We start from the raw sequence: 18,294 nt of genomic DNA on the forward strand, positions 1-18,294 counted from the left end.
GTTCCCTCTGCAGGCTGATGTCCCTGTGCCAGGGAGGTGACACCTGCCTGGGGACACCTGCCTTGACCCAGGGTAGGACCTGCCACACCCCGCCTGCCCAAAGCCCCTCTGGTGGATCTGCCTGCCTGCAGTGCTGTGGCAGTACAAACTCTGGCTGCGGGGGGATCTAGAAGCAGCTCCAATTACTGCAGGAAATGCCAATGGAAAAACTTTTAATTTCCAGTCAACAAACACTGGACAGCAAACAGAAATTTGAAATTCTACAGTATACGTCAGATTTAACTAGTTTAAATAAAATGATGAAACCACAGAGTTTATCTCATGTTAACCTAAAATATTTGAATTTCATAGGTGCTTCAAAAGCCAGTTCTAGTACCAGGAATGGCAAAAATACGGTTTCCAAGATTTCTAAGAGATTTCTGGATTTTCACGAAATTAAACACTTCAGAAGAAATGTCTTGTTATCCTTTTGAATAACAGTTTCCCTTTGGACAATCAAAAATCTATTGGCCAGTTTTACACTTAATGTAATTTATGTATTTTTAGGGTTCTGTGGGGAAATATGGAACTAAAACTAAAACTAGCTAAAACTTTGAAAAAAACCCTCTCAAACAAGAAAACAAACCGTTATCCAAATTTTTCAGGTAAATCCTGCTTTCCAATTACTCAAAATGTCCTATGGAGACAAGTGCATTTATTTTTGAATGACTGAACAGCATGCTAATCTTATGATAAGAACATTATTTTCTATTCTTATGCAAATATATTAATGTGTGTATAGTCAAAGCTGTAAGAGGTACTCTCATCTTTATGTTGCCCCAATTCTGACATGCTGTACATTCTTGAAAATTACCATTAAAAATTAATCTCCTGCTCATATAAATCCCACCACAAAATATTAACTGTCTCTATTAAGAAGTGGACCATATATTTCTGCTAGTATGTATTATGTCTAACCCATATGCTATTTGTTGCATTAGCTGAAGCTTTTTCAGTGTTTTGATACCCAAAATTCTTTCTTGTGATATTTCAGCTTTGGATGTTGTAGAGAATAGACTGCCATGGCCACAGCTGTCTTTGTGAAGTGCAAGACTATGCTAGGCAGTATTTCCTTCAGAATCTTCTGGAAAACACAAAAAATTCACTTATGGATGTGCATTTCCTTCTTCAGGGCTACAAATGCCATCTAATAATGTCTACTGCCAGATTTCTATTTACATTTTGGGTAGAGCAGAAATTTCAGATCTTCAAAATCATTGTGGGCACCTGGTGCTTCTCTTCTTTCCAAAAGGGTTTGTTATTGTCACTCTTAGTACATTTTGCTATGTAAAATAGCAAAATTTTTGAATAAGGCTGATCAGGATGTTTTCTTGGTCATCACCATTTTATTTACAGTTTGTTACTTTCCAGTAGACAACTCATTTCATTCAAGGCTCTTTCCCACCTTTCTCACCCAAACTCCTTAAAAGACAGAGCTCTGTCTCTCTTCTGCCCTCAAATATTTAAGTACAGCTTCCACAAAGCCCAGACATTGTCAATACCATAAGGGTCAGTTTTATGTGGTGTTGTTAATGATGACACTTCAATCAGCAAAAGCCAAAACATAAAAATATCCAAAGCAGCCCCTTTAGCTTCCTTCATTAAAAAAAAAAAAAAAAAAAAAAAAAAAAGAAAGAAAAAAGTGTGAACTAAAAAGTAGCAACGTATCTGTACTACACCTAGAAAAGCAGCAGCACAGAGATTTAAGAAAGCTAAAGTTGTGCTTCCAAGAGTTCCTGGTGCTGCATGAAAGAAGTTCCATGACCCCACCATCTCATTTAATTCTACTTTGAATGCTACCTCAGAGGACTGTCAGCACCACTGCAGTCTGAAGTACTGACTCATTTTACAGAGAAAATAGCTTCAAAACTAAACAAAACCTGATGCAAGACCTTGATGAGACAGGGAGCATCATGATGGGGAAACCTTAAGGAGATTCCTGTTCATGTAGCAAAAGAAAGGTCCAATCTGGCTTTGTGTCAGTCTCCTATTTTCTAATGTGGAGGATGGAGTGATCACGTTGGTGTGGCTATAGAAAGAGGTGTGTGTATTATACACAAAGGTGTGGGGGTGTGTGTAAATGCAAAATATGCATCTTTCTTCCAGGAAAAACAACCTTAGCAGGTAACCTGATCAGATAAATTTGACTCCTGGGCAACTTTCCATGGCTCTGACATTTGAATGTTCATCCCACTGTTCTGAACAGCTCTCTTTCATCCACAAGATCATGAGCTCAGTGCTGGAATCACTGAGGAAAATTTTATTGACAGTGCAATTCAGGAGATTGGATTATACAGCAATATTGGTCCCTCTTGCTTTAAACTTACAAAGAACGAAGAGCATAATTTTGGTGTCTTGTCTCTTTTAATTTCCTATTACAAGCTGCATTATGAAGCTTCTCTTTGAGAGGTTTATGAAATTCTTTCCAAAGCCATTTTTCTTTTTGTCTACATCCCTTCCTCAAAGTTAAAAAGCCATATCTAAAATTAAAAATGTTGTCTGACGTATGGGTCTCACAAAAACATATTTTGGAAATCAAAATCTGAAAAGACACATTTAACTGTGCAGCCGCTCAATCCAAGATGAATCAAAAGTCCCTAAATTTAATTTTTTTCATAATGAAATATTTTTTAGAACTTTTAGTGGTAGAACCCTGTTAAAAAAACCCTGAATTTTAACATTTTTGACCATAAGATTTCATTTTTTTCACTTGAAGGTGAAGAGAAGGGGGGCAGTTACTTTATAAGGAAAAATTGTAAATACTGAATAAAGGCAGAAATTTGTAGGACAATTATTTTTTGCATTAAAGTAATTACTTTAAGCCATGAGTAGCAGATAAAAAACAAAACAGTTTTTTCCATATAGATCTCAAAATCTGTAGCTATTATGAGCAAGTTAGAATGCAATTCATCTGCCCTTCAAAAATAAAGAAATGTGCCCAAAGATAAAAGAACCTCTCCTAGGCTTCCAGCTAAGGTGCATCCATATCTCAGGGGCCAAATTATAGGAGGAAAGAAGACAACAAATGGGGATAGAAGCTAATGCAGTCTTCATAAAATAAACAACCAGATGTTCTAAAGAGCACTACAGGGAGGAAAGCCCTGCCACAGATCTTTGGAGAGTGGCTTCTCCCCTAAATGGAGTGTAATGCTGTCCACTAATGGAAAAGTATGTGCTAATGCCTGAAAATCCCACAAAGGGTGCAAAGCAAGAGGTTTGGGTGTCTCACAGTTTGACATGGGCAAATGAGCAGAATTTAGAGCAACTGGGTCCTTTGGTTTTAGCATATTTTTAGCACTGTTCAAAGGATGCTTACACTGGTTTCATACAGTGTTTCTTTGGAAAACACACAACCGTGTGAAACACACTACTGAAACCATGAAGTGCTTCATAGACTTCACAGTCAGTGATTTTAGGTGCAATGCAAAAATTACTCAGCAAAACTCTTCGGCCCATGTCTTGAGACAGCTCAGGTGTAAGATCATTGTATCATGTCAAAGAAACCCAAATAGCCCTTAACTGTTTCCTTAGCTCCTAACTGGGAGCTAAGAAGATTAGATATTTAATACATAAATGTCGTCTAATTCAAAGAAGAAACAACTTGTCCCATACAATTTTTTGATCCTCCAGAATTCAGAAGCTGTGCATGCCAGCCAAATTCTGGACCATGTGACATAGAGGTGTGAAGGTTTCCCAGGTGCCCAATAAATTAATGAAAATATTCCCAATGATTTTGGTAATGGAGGTCCAAGCCTTCTGTGGAAAGTCTCAGGGAACCCTTATTTCCAAGATCAAGACAGTTCCCTCACAAGACTTCATTAACAGCTTTTGTAGTCAGGTAGCACATACTAAAGTTAGAGAAGTATGACAAGGCCTGTACAACCATCTTTCCCATTCAGGAAAACGTGGAATATCATTTGGGAATTTATTGTAAAAAACTATGTTTCAAATGTGTTATAAGTTACATGTGGAGCTACAACTTGGACTAGTTCCAGCTTGTCAATTTTCTTTAGGAGTTCTACTTTTTCAGCTGTCAGAGTATTAATGTTCAAAAGAATCCTTATTTCTTCGTCTAATTACAGAGGTCTTACAGGAAGAATAAGGACACACAGAGAATGTCTATTTTTGTACATGTAAATGCATACATTTAACATAGACTACTCTTTGGAGGTTCTTGGTGAGGTGTCTGTAACAGAAAGCATTGAACAAATTCTCCTGTAATATTAAACATGCAGTTTTCATAAAGCAGGGGCTTTATTCCAGTCTCCAACAAAATGGAATATTCCCTTAGTTTCAGATGGGTATTCAATAAAATGTCTAAATCCTTTCACTGCTGTTCTGCCACTGTCTGCAGCGTTGAATAACACCATCAGACATCCTGTGTCCTCCCAAGACATGAGTTTTCTTTCACAGCATTTTACTTCAGGGGGCACCCCTTTCCCAGTGGAAAGAAAATACTGACAGCAAACTTCTTTCTTCCCCTCGGGAACCCAAAATAAAACTGCTGTGCATCACAAAGATACCCTTGGAGCATTTCAGCATCTGGATCACAAAAGTCCATCACAAGGAAAGCCTGACTTTCAAAGCCATGTAACAGCTAACAGGGAATTTATTGGTTCATGATTTAATTCATTAAGCTGGCCTACTAATTATTTCTCCATCTGGCTTCGCACCAGTATTATTTATGTAACAGCCATCTCTCTTCACTACTCATATATAAATAAAAGCCTTAAATCTAGATTAATTATTCCAGTAAAATTTTGCATTTTTTAAATTACTGATCTTGATTAATAAAATGGAGACATTATAATAAAATACAAACTGTTGATGATCCTTTGAATTTTTTTATACAAATTAGTATTGGAACATGCACTGGGAGAGTTACACATTTAAATTGAGGAGAAGCGGAAAAAGCATCATAAGTTGAGACTCATGTTTATGCTCAAAGAGCACTGCAGATGGCAGGTCTCTGAGGTCCCATAGTCATCATCAGAGTGTATTCAAAACAAAATGAACACAAAAAGCCCAAATAAACCACATATTGACAATCTGAATTTATCTGTCCCCTTTTTATTCCGCTTGCTGAACAAACGTCTTTACCAGCAGCTTCAACTTACAAGAAAAATGTTAATTTTCCATAAACTTGTTTTCTCCTCCCATGAGAATGTAGGAAGGAAATCTAATAAAATCTAAAAAACCCAAAAAACAACACCCCACAAAAAAACCCAAACCAAACAAACCCCAAGTCCAAAAACCTAACAAAACCCCTACATCTACTATTCTTCCTTCCACTAAATTACACTTTGATCTACGGCTAGCTATATATTTATCCTTTTATGAAGAAAGAAAATAATAAATGAACAGAGAGAGTTGGAGTTTTGGGCATAACACAACTGTCTGTTTTTCCCTTTGCACGACTCCATGGTCCTCTAAGTGTGAATCTGATTTTCAGTCTGAAACATTGTCCACTTGGAAAACCCAGAGATATTTTCTGCCCCCAGCACTTTACTCATAGCTAGGGAGAGATGCTTGGCTCCAAGGCTTTCAGCTTTCCCTCCGATTTGCTCTTCCTGCTGGTCCTGTCATCACAGCTGCTCTGCCAGTCAGAAAATGCTACAACAGCATCTCAGCACACGAGAACGTGTTTGCTCCCAGCTGGTGTCCCAGCACCTGCACAGCTCTCACCACATGCTTGCTGCTGCAGTGCATTTAATGCGAAATTCCATAAATCCTAACAACCGTAAAACCCCAAGCACAGTTCAGACAACTACAGAAACTGCAATCACAACAGCAAAGAAGGAAAAGAGAGAAAATCTTCAATACTCCAGTTATCTCTACATTACAGTTTTCTTACCCTTGTAGTCCACTGGCTTTGCATTCTTTAGAAGCTCCATACACCTGGTTTCCTCCTTGTGAATCTCCAGCTGAAATCTGCATTCTGGATGGACACCATTCACCTGTGTCAAATTAACAAATGGGTTATGTCTTGAAACTAGAATGAAAATGCTTCATGAAGAGTGCAACTACCAATACGGAAAGCAACAACTTTAACTGGCACAGGTTTCACCCAAGCACGTGCTGGACACACTCAATGCCCATTTTAGCTTCTCACACATTGACATTTCAGAACAAAATGTTGAAACACTCTACTGGCTTCTTCCTGTGGCATTCATTTAGCTTTCTAGTGCATTCGTCAATATTGAGCCAACAGATCTTTTGCTCCAGAAAAACTCTGAGCTGAAACTGAAAAAGGAGAATAGATACATTTGCTCTTTTCCCCTTTTGTAGTAAGTTAGGGAGCTGAAAGTTTAATACAAATCACAGAACATGAAAATTGATCAAACTTCATTCTCTTTGACACGGTAAATTCTGCTTTTCTTCCCTTTGCCACCATGTATATTTTATCTCCTGAAGGCCCCAGGCCATGATTATTTGATTCAAGCAAATGCTACGCAGGAAGAAAACCCCACTACTTAAAAATTAAAGCACTAATGCCTTTACTGGTTCAAAGCCCTTCCTTCAGCTCCTTGGTTTTCAGAAAAGCTTATGTATGTCCACAGGAAGAGACAGGAATGCAGGAGCAGTGAAGAGAGAAACAAGACCCTGGAAAGTTGTGCTGGGGTCAGCTCAGAGAGGCAGTCAGAGCTCACAGAGAAACACAGGGAGTCTGAAAGAGACTGCATGGGAGAAATTACTGCAGGAGGTGGCAAATGGAAAAGCTGGAAATGTCAGTGGAGCTGATGGGACAGTTTGATTAGCTCAAATGAAATCACATCTTAAATAAATAAAATGGGAATATGCAGCACTTCAGTCATCCTCACACCTCACGCTTGTAATTACCAAGAAAAAGGTGGTGTCTCTCCAAGTTTCTGTCTTTTCTTTCACAAATTTAGGAGACATTTAATAACAGAATCTGGTAATGATCTCTGATGCATGACACAGCAATTTAAAAAAAATGTTAATAAACAATTAAGTTCTGATTCTGGGCTCAGAACCTCAGATCCAGAGTTAGGACTGAGTACCTGGTGATGCTGCAGTCTCTTTGTGGACAAACCACTTGCACAGCTTTTAAAAATACAGTGCAAGAGCCATAAGCATAACAGCAGGGGCTGTTGTGAAAACTCACAAAAATCTGTCTCTTCTCCAAATGTCTCATTTCACTGTCTGCAACATCAGAACCTGACTTCCTTTACCATGTCTCTTCTCCATGCTGAGTATTGAAATTACACGTTTCAAATGCAGAATTCTTTTCCTTTCAGAGACACATATTTAACATAAATTAGGATTTCTAGAATTTATAATTGAAAGTTCAGCATTATACTGAAAATATCTACATTTTGTTATGTGCAATCTTTTTTGCAGATAGCAGCCATGTAAAATAAAAGTCCTATGTATACACAATGTTTTTAATAGCACTTTCCTTTCACAAAACTTATTTTTGGCTATTTTTCATTTCCAAGTGCTAACATTCTGTAACTTGACAGTGGATTTCCTACTCATCAAGAAGTATTGCAATTACTGGGTCTTGGAAAGGAAGGTTCAGTAAATAAAAATGTTAAATAAATGAAGAATAAGTCAAAGTAGCTACTGCAATTAAGAAGCCTGCTGAATAAACACTTCTCTTTCTGGTACCTCTGAAATATCAATGGTTAATAGTAAAGTTTTGTTAAAAATTTGTTATTACCCAAAGGTAGCATATTACTTTTCACAGCTGAGCTACATGCTAAACTGTACTGTGCTATGTTCTAATACATCCAGTTCATCCAGAAGGACTTCACAAAGCTAAAGAGATTTAAGGTTCCAGACTATGTGGCTCTGACTACTTCCCGAAACACATCAAGACTTTGAGGGCACTCACCACTTTTTAGGACTTGTGCTCATCCATATTTTCCTCTGCTTAACCAACAGTAGGTTATCCTTAGTCACCAATGAATACAGAACTGCATGTAAATGTGCACACCGAGCTGGAAATCCAGCTCAGGAGTATCCCTGCACATTAAGCAGCTTACAATTTCTAAAGCATCTAGACCGGCAATTTGATGGACATTTCCTCTGACAAGCAGCTTGCACTCACCTTCAGTATGGTTTCCCAACTTTTGGTGTTATACAGTAACAAAAAACTTAAAAGGCCTTAAAAAATTTCTTTTTGTGAATCATATTTCCATCAATGTAACTGACTTTTACAAACTACTTAAGAAATGCTTCAAAAATATAAAGATGTCAAAAGCAGATGCCCTAAAGAATACTCCAATACTCTGACTACTTTGTACATCGCAATCCCACTGTACATCACAGAGCAGTTGTGGATGTGGGGCTTTTCCCCCTACGATGACGGTCAGTGGCTTCTGGACCGCTCCCGGGCAGCGCTCTGTGAAAACTCTCCGCAAACCAGCGGTGTCCACCGGCTGTGGGGAAAACTGCGGGGCTCGAGTGGCGGCTCCGCGGGGATGGGACCGTGCCCGGCGCAGCGGAGCCGTCCCGGGGATGCGGAGCCGTGCCGGGGATGGGGCAGAAGCGCCGGGGGAGCGCCCGGGGGTCCGGGCGGGGGCTGCGCCCGCTCCCCTCGCGTTCTCCTCCCGGGGACAGCCGGAGCCAGCGGCGAGGGGCAGCGCTGTCCCGCACCTGCCGCGCCGAGCCCCCGCCCCGCGGAGCTCCGGGACAGCCCGGCGGGCTCCGCTCCGGCTCCGCTCCGGCTCCGCTCCGGCTCCTCAGGTGAGCGCGGCCCGCCCAGCCCGGCCGGGCCCGGAGCGCTGCCTTGGGCGGGCTGACACTTACCGGCGCCAGGCTCCAGCAGAGCGAGAGCAGCACGATCGGCAGGGTCCTCATGCCCGCCCAGTGCCCGTCCCAAGGCGCTCGGCGGGCCCCGTTGGAAGGCGGGCAGCGGGGTCCGGGTCCCGCCCGGCACCATAGGGCCCGGGGCCGCTGCCGGCTCCCCCGCACCTGCCCCGCTGCGGCGCCTCCGCTGCCTCCCCGAGCGCGGCCGTGCCCGCCGCCGCTGTGCGCGGAGCTCCTCCTCTAGCCCCCGGCTCCTGCCCGCCCGCCTGCCCGTGTCTCCCCTGCCCCTCTCCTCGCCTTCCTTTTCTCCTCCTCCCTCTCGCTGCCGCCGCCGCTCCCCCCATAAGAGCTGCGAGTCGCTGCCCGGAGCCGGGACCCCCCGCCCATCGCTGCGCCCCGCAGGTGCCGCCGCCGCCCCCGGGCTGCTCCGGGCGCTGGATGCTGCTCACCTCTCCCAGGCGCCGGAGAACCCCCTCTTCCCCTGCTACACCCCCCGGGGAGCTGGGTGCCCGTCCCGGCAGCGCATCCGTGCCCGCACCGGGCTGCCTTTTGCCGGTGAAACCAGTAAGGTCATCGAGCACAGACTCCTCAAGCCAGGCACGCACGCAAAACGTGGAGGGGTGAGTGAAGCGGTCCCTGGCAGGGTCCGTTTTACCACCGTATTACTAAATCTTTCTTGCCCACAACTCTTTTTTTTTTTTTTTCGAGTTCTCAATAGAGAACCAAGAGTTTAAGGCAACTACATATATTCCCTGGGCAGTTTACTCCAGGCATGGATCTGGATTTTGCCTCACAAGGCATAGAAAGTACACAGTTAAATGACATGTTAGCACAAACATTGTGTTACAGAAAAAGAAGTGTTTATATATTGGCTTTTAGCTGAGAATGGGAATATATTACAGTTGTCTTTCCATTGAATTAATATGTGTGGTAATGTAAGTATTATGTACTAAAAGGAGCTGAGGAAGCAGCATAAAACTCTCCTAAACAGCTCCCCAAAAATCAGCTACAAGCAAATCAAGGACACTTCTATGAGAAAAGCTAAAGAGAATTTTAATTTTTTAACGTGTATGCAAAATTTGTTTTCATATATCAAGGAGAAATACCTGATTATAACATCTTTGGTATCATAAAAAAGAAATACTACAAACTAATAAACAGTATTATAACCTGCATGCTGAGAGCAGAGGGAAACACTAATGTAGAAAGAAAAACTTGTAGGACAGTATATTATCAGGTAATAAAAATATTCTCATTGTAGCAGAAAAGAATACCTCTTTGGATTGACTTTGGGCTGTATGACGGGTGGACTGAAGGGCCAGATTGCATCTACCGACACAGCTGGTTTGCAGAGGAGACTGGTTATGCCATTTGCTCTAAGATTCCCGGGCAAACTCTCTGATCAAAACTCCTGGACACGGAGAATTGCACAGTGCAGCCCCTCTGACTCCTGAGACCAGTGTCTGAGATTCCTCCTCAGGCTCTTGGTTGACACAGGCATTCTGGATCAATTTCTTAAGAGCTATCAGTCTTTCCAAAATAACAACCTCAAAACCATTTCTTTTATCATTCATTTATCTGATCATTACTGCAAGGCTTTGGGAAATCCCTCCAGTCTTCTCTCTTCAGAAGTTCTTTCTGCCATTTGTGATGACTGGCATCCCGCTAAGAGAGCAGTCGTTCTCATGAGTGGAATTAATACATGCCAGGGCTCATCAGGTTCACCAGCAATAAACCCCAGGGCAGTGGCTGTGCAGAGGAGCCACCAGGCAGGCTGTGCCCCAGCTGGGCTGCCCCAGCAGCTGAGGACACAGGAGCTGCCAGACACCAAACCCCAGTGTTTAATTCTTCGAGCAAATAATTCATTAGGCTGTTGAAGCTGAGTAGCCTGGGAAACCAATTAACAAATTACTGTTAACGTTCTGTGTAGAAACAGTCTTGGGAACTGTCATCATTATTCCTTCTGCGGAATGATGGAAACTAATATCTCAAATATTAATAGTCCACATATTCTGGAAGTAGCAAAGAAATTTTGAAACTTATATCTGTTCTATCAGAAGATTGCACACAGTCAGATTTTTGTGATGTTTTGTTTTCAATGAATCAACATCTTTAGGTGAAAAGAAATACCATCAGTTATTTCTCAGTGCTTTTCTCTGTTGCTGTTCCCAGTGACTCTTTGACATGAAAGAAACAGCAGATGAAGGAGATGCATCAAATACTAATATTTTTGTTTATATATAGCTAAGGGGTTTTTTTCCCCTAAGAAGAAAACAAATTCTTGATGGATGAAGTCCAGCAATCATGGTTCAAGTTCTTTTCACTTAAACATATCATGGTTCTGTGCTCTGTTACAGTGGATGTAGAGGGGAAATAAAGGACAAGAATTAAATTAGAACAACTGTTGATATATAGAGGTAAATACAAATGAGACTGATAATCTTAGTCATCAAAGAACAGATAGGTTTATGAAAGAACAAAGGAGTCATATAAATTTAGACAGAGTTGATTTGATGACATTTCTGAGAAGGGACTGTCAAATTTAAAGGAAAAATTTTATGGAGGTATTCATGAGGCACAGGACTGCAAACACACAGAGAGAATGGCGTCCAAACATGGACAGACATAGAGGTGTCTATCACAATAGAGGTGGTAGAGAAGTAAATGCATTTTGACTGCAGTAAATAGTATTTTGGATCAGCTGAGCCTGGTGTTCCTCAGAGGGCAGTAAAAGTAGAAATAGAAAGTTCACAGTGGCAGGCAGTGCCAAGGTACGGCAAGTTCTCTGCTCTCACAACACATCCAGGACCAAGAGCTTTTCCTCAGTTCCAGTTGTTGGAAGAGTCTGCCTGCTGAGGAAAGGTGCATGCCAGTAGAGCTATAAGTAACAATTACTTGCTGCCTGGCCATCTGTCTGTTTGGAATCCTCTAATACAGTGCTGGCAGTAAGTGGCTGATTTAGAGTTTCCATACTGAAGTAATGACACCAATCCTCTTTGAGCTCAAGTCTTACTTAAATTGTTGATGGAGTTCAAGATGCTTTGAAAATTTGTATTTTACCCCCAAATCTTCTTTGTGTTCTGTGTATAAAGCCTCCAGATCCACAGCTTTCATTGTTTAAAAGGACTTTTCTTTTGTTTAATCATCTAACGATTATTGCTTACATAATGCATAACATAAAATTGCCAGAAATACTTAAGCTGCATGAAAAGTTTTGAAGGGTTTCCCTCAAAGCATGTGTGCAAGCCATCCTGAACAACGTGCTTCTTGCAAGACTGTCTGTCTCTTGAGCTGCTCAAGCTGTTTCATGTGCTTTGAGCCCTGCTTTCCAGACCACAGAGAGTTTATGTGGAATGCTGTACTAAGTCCTTTGCTCTTCCTAGGTCTTCACGCTTTTCAAACACACTAGGTCTTCGTCAGATATTTTGAAATCTCCCAAAGGCACTCTCTACTGTCATCCTGCATTTTGTTAGGTTGTTTGTTTGGGTTTTTTTTTTTTTTTCCTGCAGCCCAAATATTTAAGGAAAGATTCCATCAAGCCTTGGAAATAGATTTTAGAAAGGTTTTCCAGGGAAAAAAGACTGTGACTAATGTACGTGCAGTTTGTATCTTTTATACTTGAGAAAATTAAAATTCTGTAAAATTTTAGTATCAGTAACTGTTCACATACTTGATCTTACTAAGCCTCTCTCAATGATCACATAGAATATAACAAAGAAGGCTCCAGGTCTGAGTGAGGCAAACAGTATGTGTCCTGCTCATGAGTTGGGATTTCAGACCTTGGGCACGCTCCGGGGGACGTGTGGCTGCAGCACCATCCTGTGAGAAGCAGCGCAGTCCAACTCTCCAGCATCAAATACTGTAGCTGCAGTAAGAGGAGAAAATGAAATTCAGGTTCTCTATGTTTTATCTAAAGATCCAGATGGTGTCCAGGAGTTCTAAAATTTTGTCACCATTACCAATCATATTATGTGTCCATAATCTCTTGAACCCTCTGTTGTTTTCTAGGCAGAGAAGCAATGCCACATAGCCAGAGAGTTTTCTAACAAAAGGTTGTCCTCAAGTGTGTCACCTCAGCTTTTTCATTCTCCTCCCTCTGAGCATCCCCAACAGTATCCTGCTGTGTCTGGCCATGAAGAGAACCTTTATGATGTAGCTGAGGGTGCATCTTCTAGTGGAGAGGCTCAAACTGCTCCACAAAACACTTTTGGCAGTGGCCTGTGCAGTGGCAGATGCCAATATCAGCACACCAACTTCATCCCAACACAGAGGTTCCCAACCAGTGACAGTAACATGGGGAACCCTCCAGAGTTGTCTTTCTGTAGTGTGTGAGTAGCTTGGCTACAAAAAGGTGTTTCTGCAGATCACAAATACAAAGAAATTCAGTGAAAACAACAACACTTTCCTGTCTGGTTTGTTAAGTTCAGGACTGCTGAATAGCTTCTTTCAAGTGATGTCTGTAACTGTGAAATCCTCAGTCAGAAAATGGCACAGGGTATCTTTTCACTGAAGACACAGAATGTAGTCTACAGTACTTTGAGTAAAATATGCAATTTTGTTCTTGCTCTCTTTCAAATTTAGAAGACTTCCACGTAATTTCAAAAGAGTGAGAGAGATCCCTTTAGTATAATGAACTCTTTCAATTTCTTGGTCAGGGTATCCAATTTTTCTGATTTCCATTATCCTCAGATCCTTATTATACTCATTAAACTAATAGGCATTCAGTTACATTCATATGTGTAGGTGAAGTAGAATTTGATCTTTTAAATTTATAAGTTAAATTTAAAATAAAGAAGTTGGGTATTTGGCATAATGGAAAGTACACTGCTAATGCAAATTTAACTATTTGTTTCAAAGCTCCAGATTTGGTCAGTGCTTTTTTTTTGACAGTTTACTGGACATGAAAACATCAAATCTTCGGACAGCATGAGAAGAAAATTCTCCCATTTAATTTTAGGGGTTTTGTAATGATTAGTTAGTATGTTTGGTTTTATTACTATTTTTTTACAATTTAAAGTAAAGGGTAGATCTTCCCCAAAAATCTCTAAAGACAAAACAAAAAAACTACAGAAAAAAATAACTGATGAAGTGGTATAAAAGGCTTTAGAACAATAGACAAGAGTAAGTGCAGAAGGGAAAACAAATGAAAAATAAAATAAAATACAAGTAGTGTTTATCAAAGAGAGTAAGTACTAGCATGAGATGGTACTTTACTGGAAAAAAAGTGAGAAAATATCTTTCTATACAAAGAAAAGTCATTAGATTTTTTCTAGATGCCTGTCAGTAATGTGTTTGATATATTGCCATAGAAATTACTAGTTGAATTGGTAGAGCTTATTGAAACATCTGTTTGATTAAAATGAGATTAAATAAGCCTGACTAATAATGCTGATGTATAGACAGGAGGAAAAAAGGAAATAGCAAAAACATTCCTCAGAGATCAGGCCAGGGTCCTGTTTTATTCCTTTCAGTAATTATTTCCATCTTTGACAAAACAAAATTTGCTGCTGATTCAAGGTGTTGCCCGTAGTAAGGGATATTCAGGTAATCCTACAGAACTGGATCACCTGAAAATGAAGTTCTAAAAAGTAGATGGAAATTTAATAAAACAAGATGGAATGTCATGTGCTAAAAACAACAAATTAATGTTACCACCATAAGCTAAAAGGCAATAGCAGGAAGTCCTTTGTGTGCATGTCAGTGTGTGGCAAATATGAGTATTAATGTGACATGGCTGTGAAAAATAGATGTGATCTGAGGACACATGGGACAGAGACTTGTTGTAGAGTTAAAAGGCAATGAATGAGGTCAGGTAACACACAGAGGTCTGGTCAGGTCTTATCCGGAGCTCTGCATTTAAATTTAGCAATCTGCAGTCAAGAAAGATTAATTCAGCAGATAAAGAATATATTAATGAAGACCCAAGGATTTTAGAGAATGTTTGGTTCAATTGCCTGTGAAAATGTAAACTGAGATTAAATATGTCATCAGGAAGGGAACACTAAAGGAAATTTGGCAGAAAAAATGGGTGGATTAAGCTAGGTAAGAGTAAATGCGCAGATTCATAACCAAGTGCCTGTTCTGGATAAATATTTTAACAGTGAAGGCAAAGAATTATTTTCTTTTCAAGATAGAACATGATCAGCCAGTTGAAAGGATTCTTTTGTGGCTCTGTGCACAAACAATAGACTGTGTTTTTCTCTAGGTCTTTTCCAAGCCCCTATCCTACTTTGTCATAACTATTCCTTCTCCAAATTTTCTGTCAAAATCACTGTTCTACAGAAAATCGATTACTGGAATTTTTTTCTTTTTACACAGAAAAAGTTGTTTTCTATACAGAGTGCACACCTTTGTGGAAAATTTTATTTTTCATCAAAAATCTGACTATTTTTGCCAGAAACACAAATATTTAGCTTTTGGATAAATATTTCTATTTGGGGTTTTTCAAAATGAGCATAAATTTTGCTAGAGGGGAAACAGACGTCACTACTAGGCCCTACTTTCTGAAAATTTTTTGTTCAATGGAACCTTTTCTTGGAGCAGAGCAGATTTTAGGCAAATTTGCAAAAACTTCATCTGGATCTTCATTTTTTGGCAATGTGGGAGTATTTGTATCACGAAACCTGTACTGGCCAGTTCTCCAGAAATAGGGGGAAATAAAACATTTAGATTTGTACTAAAAGATGATTAAATAAGAGATGAAGAATCCCAGTCATCACTAATCTTGGTAAAGGGAGAGAATTGCTTTTATGTAGTTAAAAGATTAGGTGCTAGTTTTGCATTATTTAAAATCTTGGAGTAGAGCCAACTAAACGTATAGTGAGTTTTCAGTCAGAGTAAGCTGCAGTTCAAAGTGGTTTTGATTGTCAAATTTTTGTATCTTTAGGATAGAACATTGTTTACACTGTGGTGGGTTTTTTTTTGACATTTCAAGAAGAATACTGAAATGCCTTTGAAATTAAGAACGTCATTCTGTCAAAAACTTTGACTAACCATGAGCCTAATGGATATAAATAAAACTACAATTTTAGAAAGAGGAGAGATGAGATTTGAGTGTAGTTATCAATATGAGGCTTGGTTTCTGTGCTTAGCTCAAGCCTACCCAGGAGATAGGAAAGGAAAAATGTCATCATTGATGTAATCGAACTTTTAAACACTCTAAAATTACTGTCTCCATTAAGAGAAAAAGTCATCATGTAGCAAAGCAACAACACTGTAAGTGAAGCCTAATTGTCCAGTGTAACGTGATCTGAATGACAGTCTGATCAGGAAAGGATTACTGAGGCTTGTATGAAGAATTTTCCCACGTAGCAGGAGGGTAAAAGAAATCGATATTGCCAAAACAAGCCCTTGTAATCCACAGGAATGTTCCATAGGCAGAATCAGTACCACCCACTTCAGGTCCCAAGTTAAACAGAAAACACCAGAGAGGCAGGACAAGGCAGGGCAGCTGTGCTTTGGGCTGCCAGCATTAATGGGTGAAGACAGATGGGCATTCAGGTGAGCAGGTGTCTCTCTGGAAAATGCAGTATGAGGAGCAGAGGTGTGCTTTGTCCTTTTCCAGATTACATTTTGGTGCTGTGTCTTGGATTGAGATGGGCTGCCTGGCTTGAAAGGGTTGGATAGAAAATGAGAGCCAGACCCATGGTGGCAGAGTGGTCCAGCTTCAGGGGTCACAGGGGGGATGTCATTGAGCAGAGAGCCTGGTGGATTGGACAGCCAGGAGTTGTGTGCTCAGACTTCCCATCCATAATCCTGGATGCCTACATTTCCCACTTTCTGGAATAGTGCATTTATTGCTCTGGTATTACACAGAATATAGGTATTAACAACTATGTCTCTGAACATATGAAATAAAGTGCTTATAGGCCCTAGATGCTTGCATTTTTCTGTAAAATGGGAGTCCATGGATGAGATCTTGCCCCATATTGCCTCAATCATTCTTTTAACAAGTGCTAACTAAACCCTGAAAATGTAATTCTGAAATCCCTTTATCTCAGGTCCTAGGGAGGCGTTGAGAGTCCTTGAGTTTGTGCAGCTGCACTAGATATTGAGAAAGCTCAGACTGGAATCAGGGAACCCTCAAGAGAAAGTTGGATATTGCCTTAATCCTTCATTTTTGGCCCAGCCCTGTTCACCTTCAGATCAATGGCAATTGTCCCATTGGCTTCAGCCAGGAACAAAATCAAGCATTTGGCTGTAAAACCATGTAAATTCTAGTCAAATCTAAAATTTCCACAAATCATGCTGCTCTTTTCAAGGTGAGCACATAGCTGGCTGGGCTTCTGATCACCAGAGGAATGAATTCTGATTACCAAAGGAAACAGACCCTTCCTTTTTTTGAGTATCCTACATCAGCAATAGTGAGGGGCATCTCATGCACCGAGGAATGAGATGCACTAAATATGCCAGTAATTAATTAGTTAACTCAGTCTCCACAAGTGAAATGCCAGTTGAACTTTTTCCCACTTGCAATGCTACTTTAGACTGAGAACCTAGAAAATTATTCTAGAAGTGATTTCTCTTCTTTAATATATACTGTTTTTAATGGAATTGTGCAGAATGATTAGTGTGAGGCAAATGTCAAAACACCAGACAGAAACTGACTCACCAGTCATAGGATTTAATATTAAGGTCAGGCTATGGAAATAACAATGGCGCTCAGTCTTGATTATTTTGGGCCTTGTGCAGTGATTTACATTGGAGAAAAATGACTGGAGTGGATATAATGTGCTAATTTTCCAAATTTGGGAGTATTTTATATATTCCTTCCACACTTGTTAGCAATGACACAGGGCACAAAGCAGTTAAAAAAAGACAAGAACACTAAACAATGGAACAAGCTCAGAATGTCCTGGAAGATTATTATGAGCAATTGTCTACAGGGATTTTAAGGTTTACTCTTTTTTCTTTTTAGGCATGATTGAAATGTTGACATTCAGTCCAAATAGAGCATAGCAAGAGCACACAAAGTGCACGCTTTCCTTTGCTAGTCATTCCACTTTCCCCTGCTTTTTCTTAATGCATTTGCATGTGCCAATTGGTAACAAGCCTTTAATGTTGATGCTTTTTATTTTAAAAACAGCTTTCATCACAGAGCTTTGATTGCATGGACTGCTCTGTGGTAAATGAGCTCTAAATTACATTATGCTTGAGCTAACTGCATCTGCTCACTGCGAGTATCTCAGTCCACAGTGGCACAGGAAGACACGAAACGTTGTCAGGTCAAATGGTGATACCAGCTTTCGTGCAGTGCTAAGCTTCCATGTTAATGACACTTGATACTCCTTTTCTATTACTGAAACAGCCCCAAACTCTCACCCTGTGTCTTTGTAAGTTCTGTCCCTTCACTGCCAGTCATCACTCTGTGCTGCTGGTTTGTGCTTTGGTTGTAGAATGGTGATGATTTACAGGCTTCAGACTCAAAGTGTCATCTACTCATGTTCTCAATTTTTGTTGTGTTTGATTATTTCAATGTTT

The 18,294-nt window shown here is 40.3% G+C and overlaps 1 protein-coding gene across 1 annotated transcript in view; it reads right to left on the bottom strand.

The window, feature by feature from the left end:
* VIPR2 (vasoactive intestinal peptide receptor 2) overlaps nucleotides 1-8,924 on the bottom strand; it is a 50,959-nt gene extending 42,035 nt beyond the window's left edge. The window contains exons 1-2 of the mRNA XM_063147775.1: nucleotides 8,815-8,924; nucleotides 5,894-5,996 (exon numbers count right to left, since the gene is read on the bottom strand). Of these exons, the coding sequence (XP_063003845.1) occupies nucleotides 5,894-5,996; nucleotides 8,815-8,865 (154 nt within the window). The 5' untranslated portion in view covers nucleotides 8,866-8,924. The remainder of the gene's footprint in view (nucleotides 1-5,893; nucleotides 5,997-8,814) is intronic.
* Between the last annotated feature and the right edge of the window lie 9,370 nt (nucleotides 8,925-18,294).

The sequence above is a fragment of the Melospiza melodia genome, chromosome 1 (genome assembly GCF_035770615.1).
Source record: "Melospiza melodia melodia isolate bMelMel2 chromosome 1, bMelMel2.pri, whole genome shotgun sequence".
Classification (NCBI taxonomy): Eukaryota; Metazoa; Chordata; class Aves; order Passeriformes; family Passerellidae; genus Melospiza; species Melospiza melodia.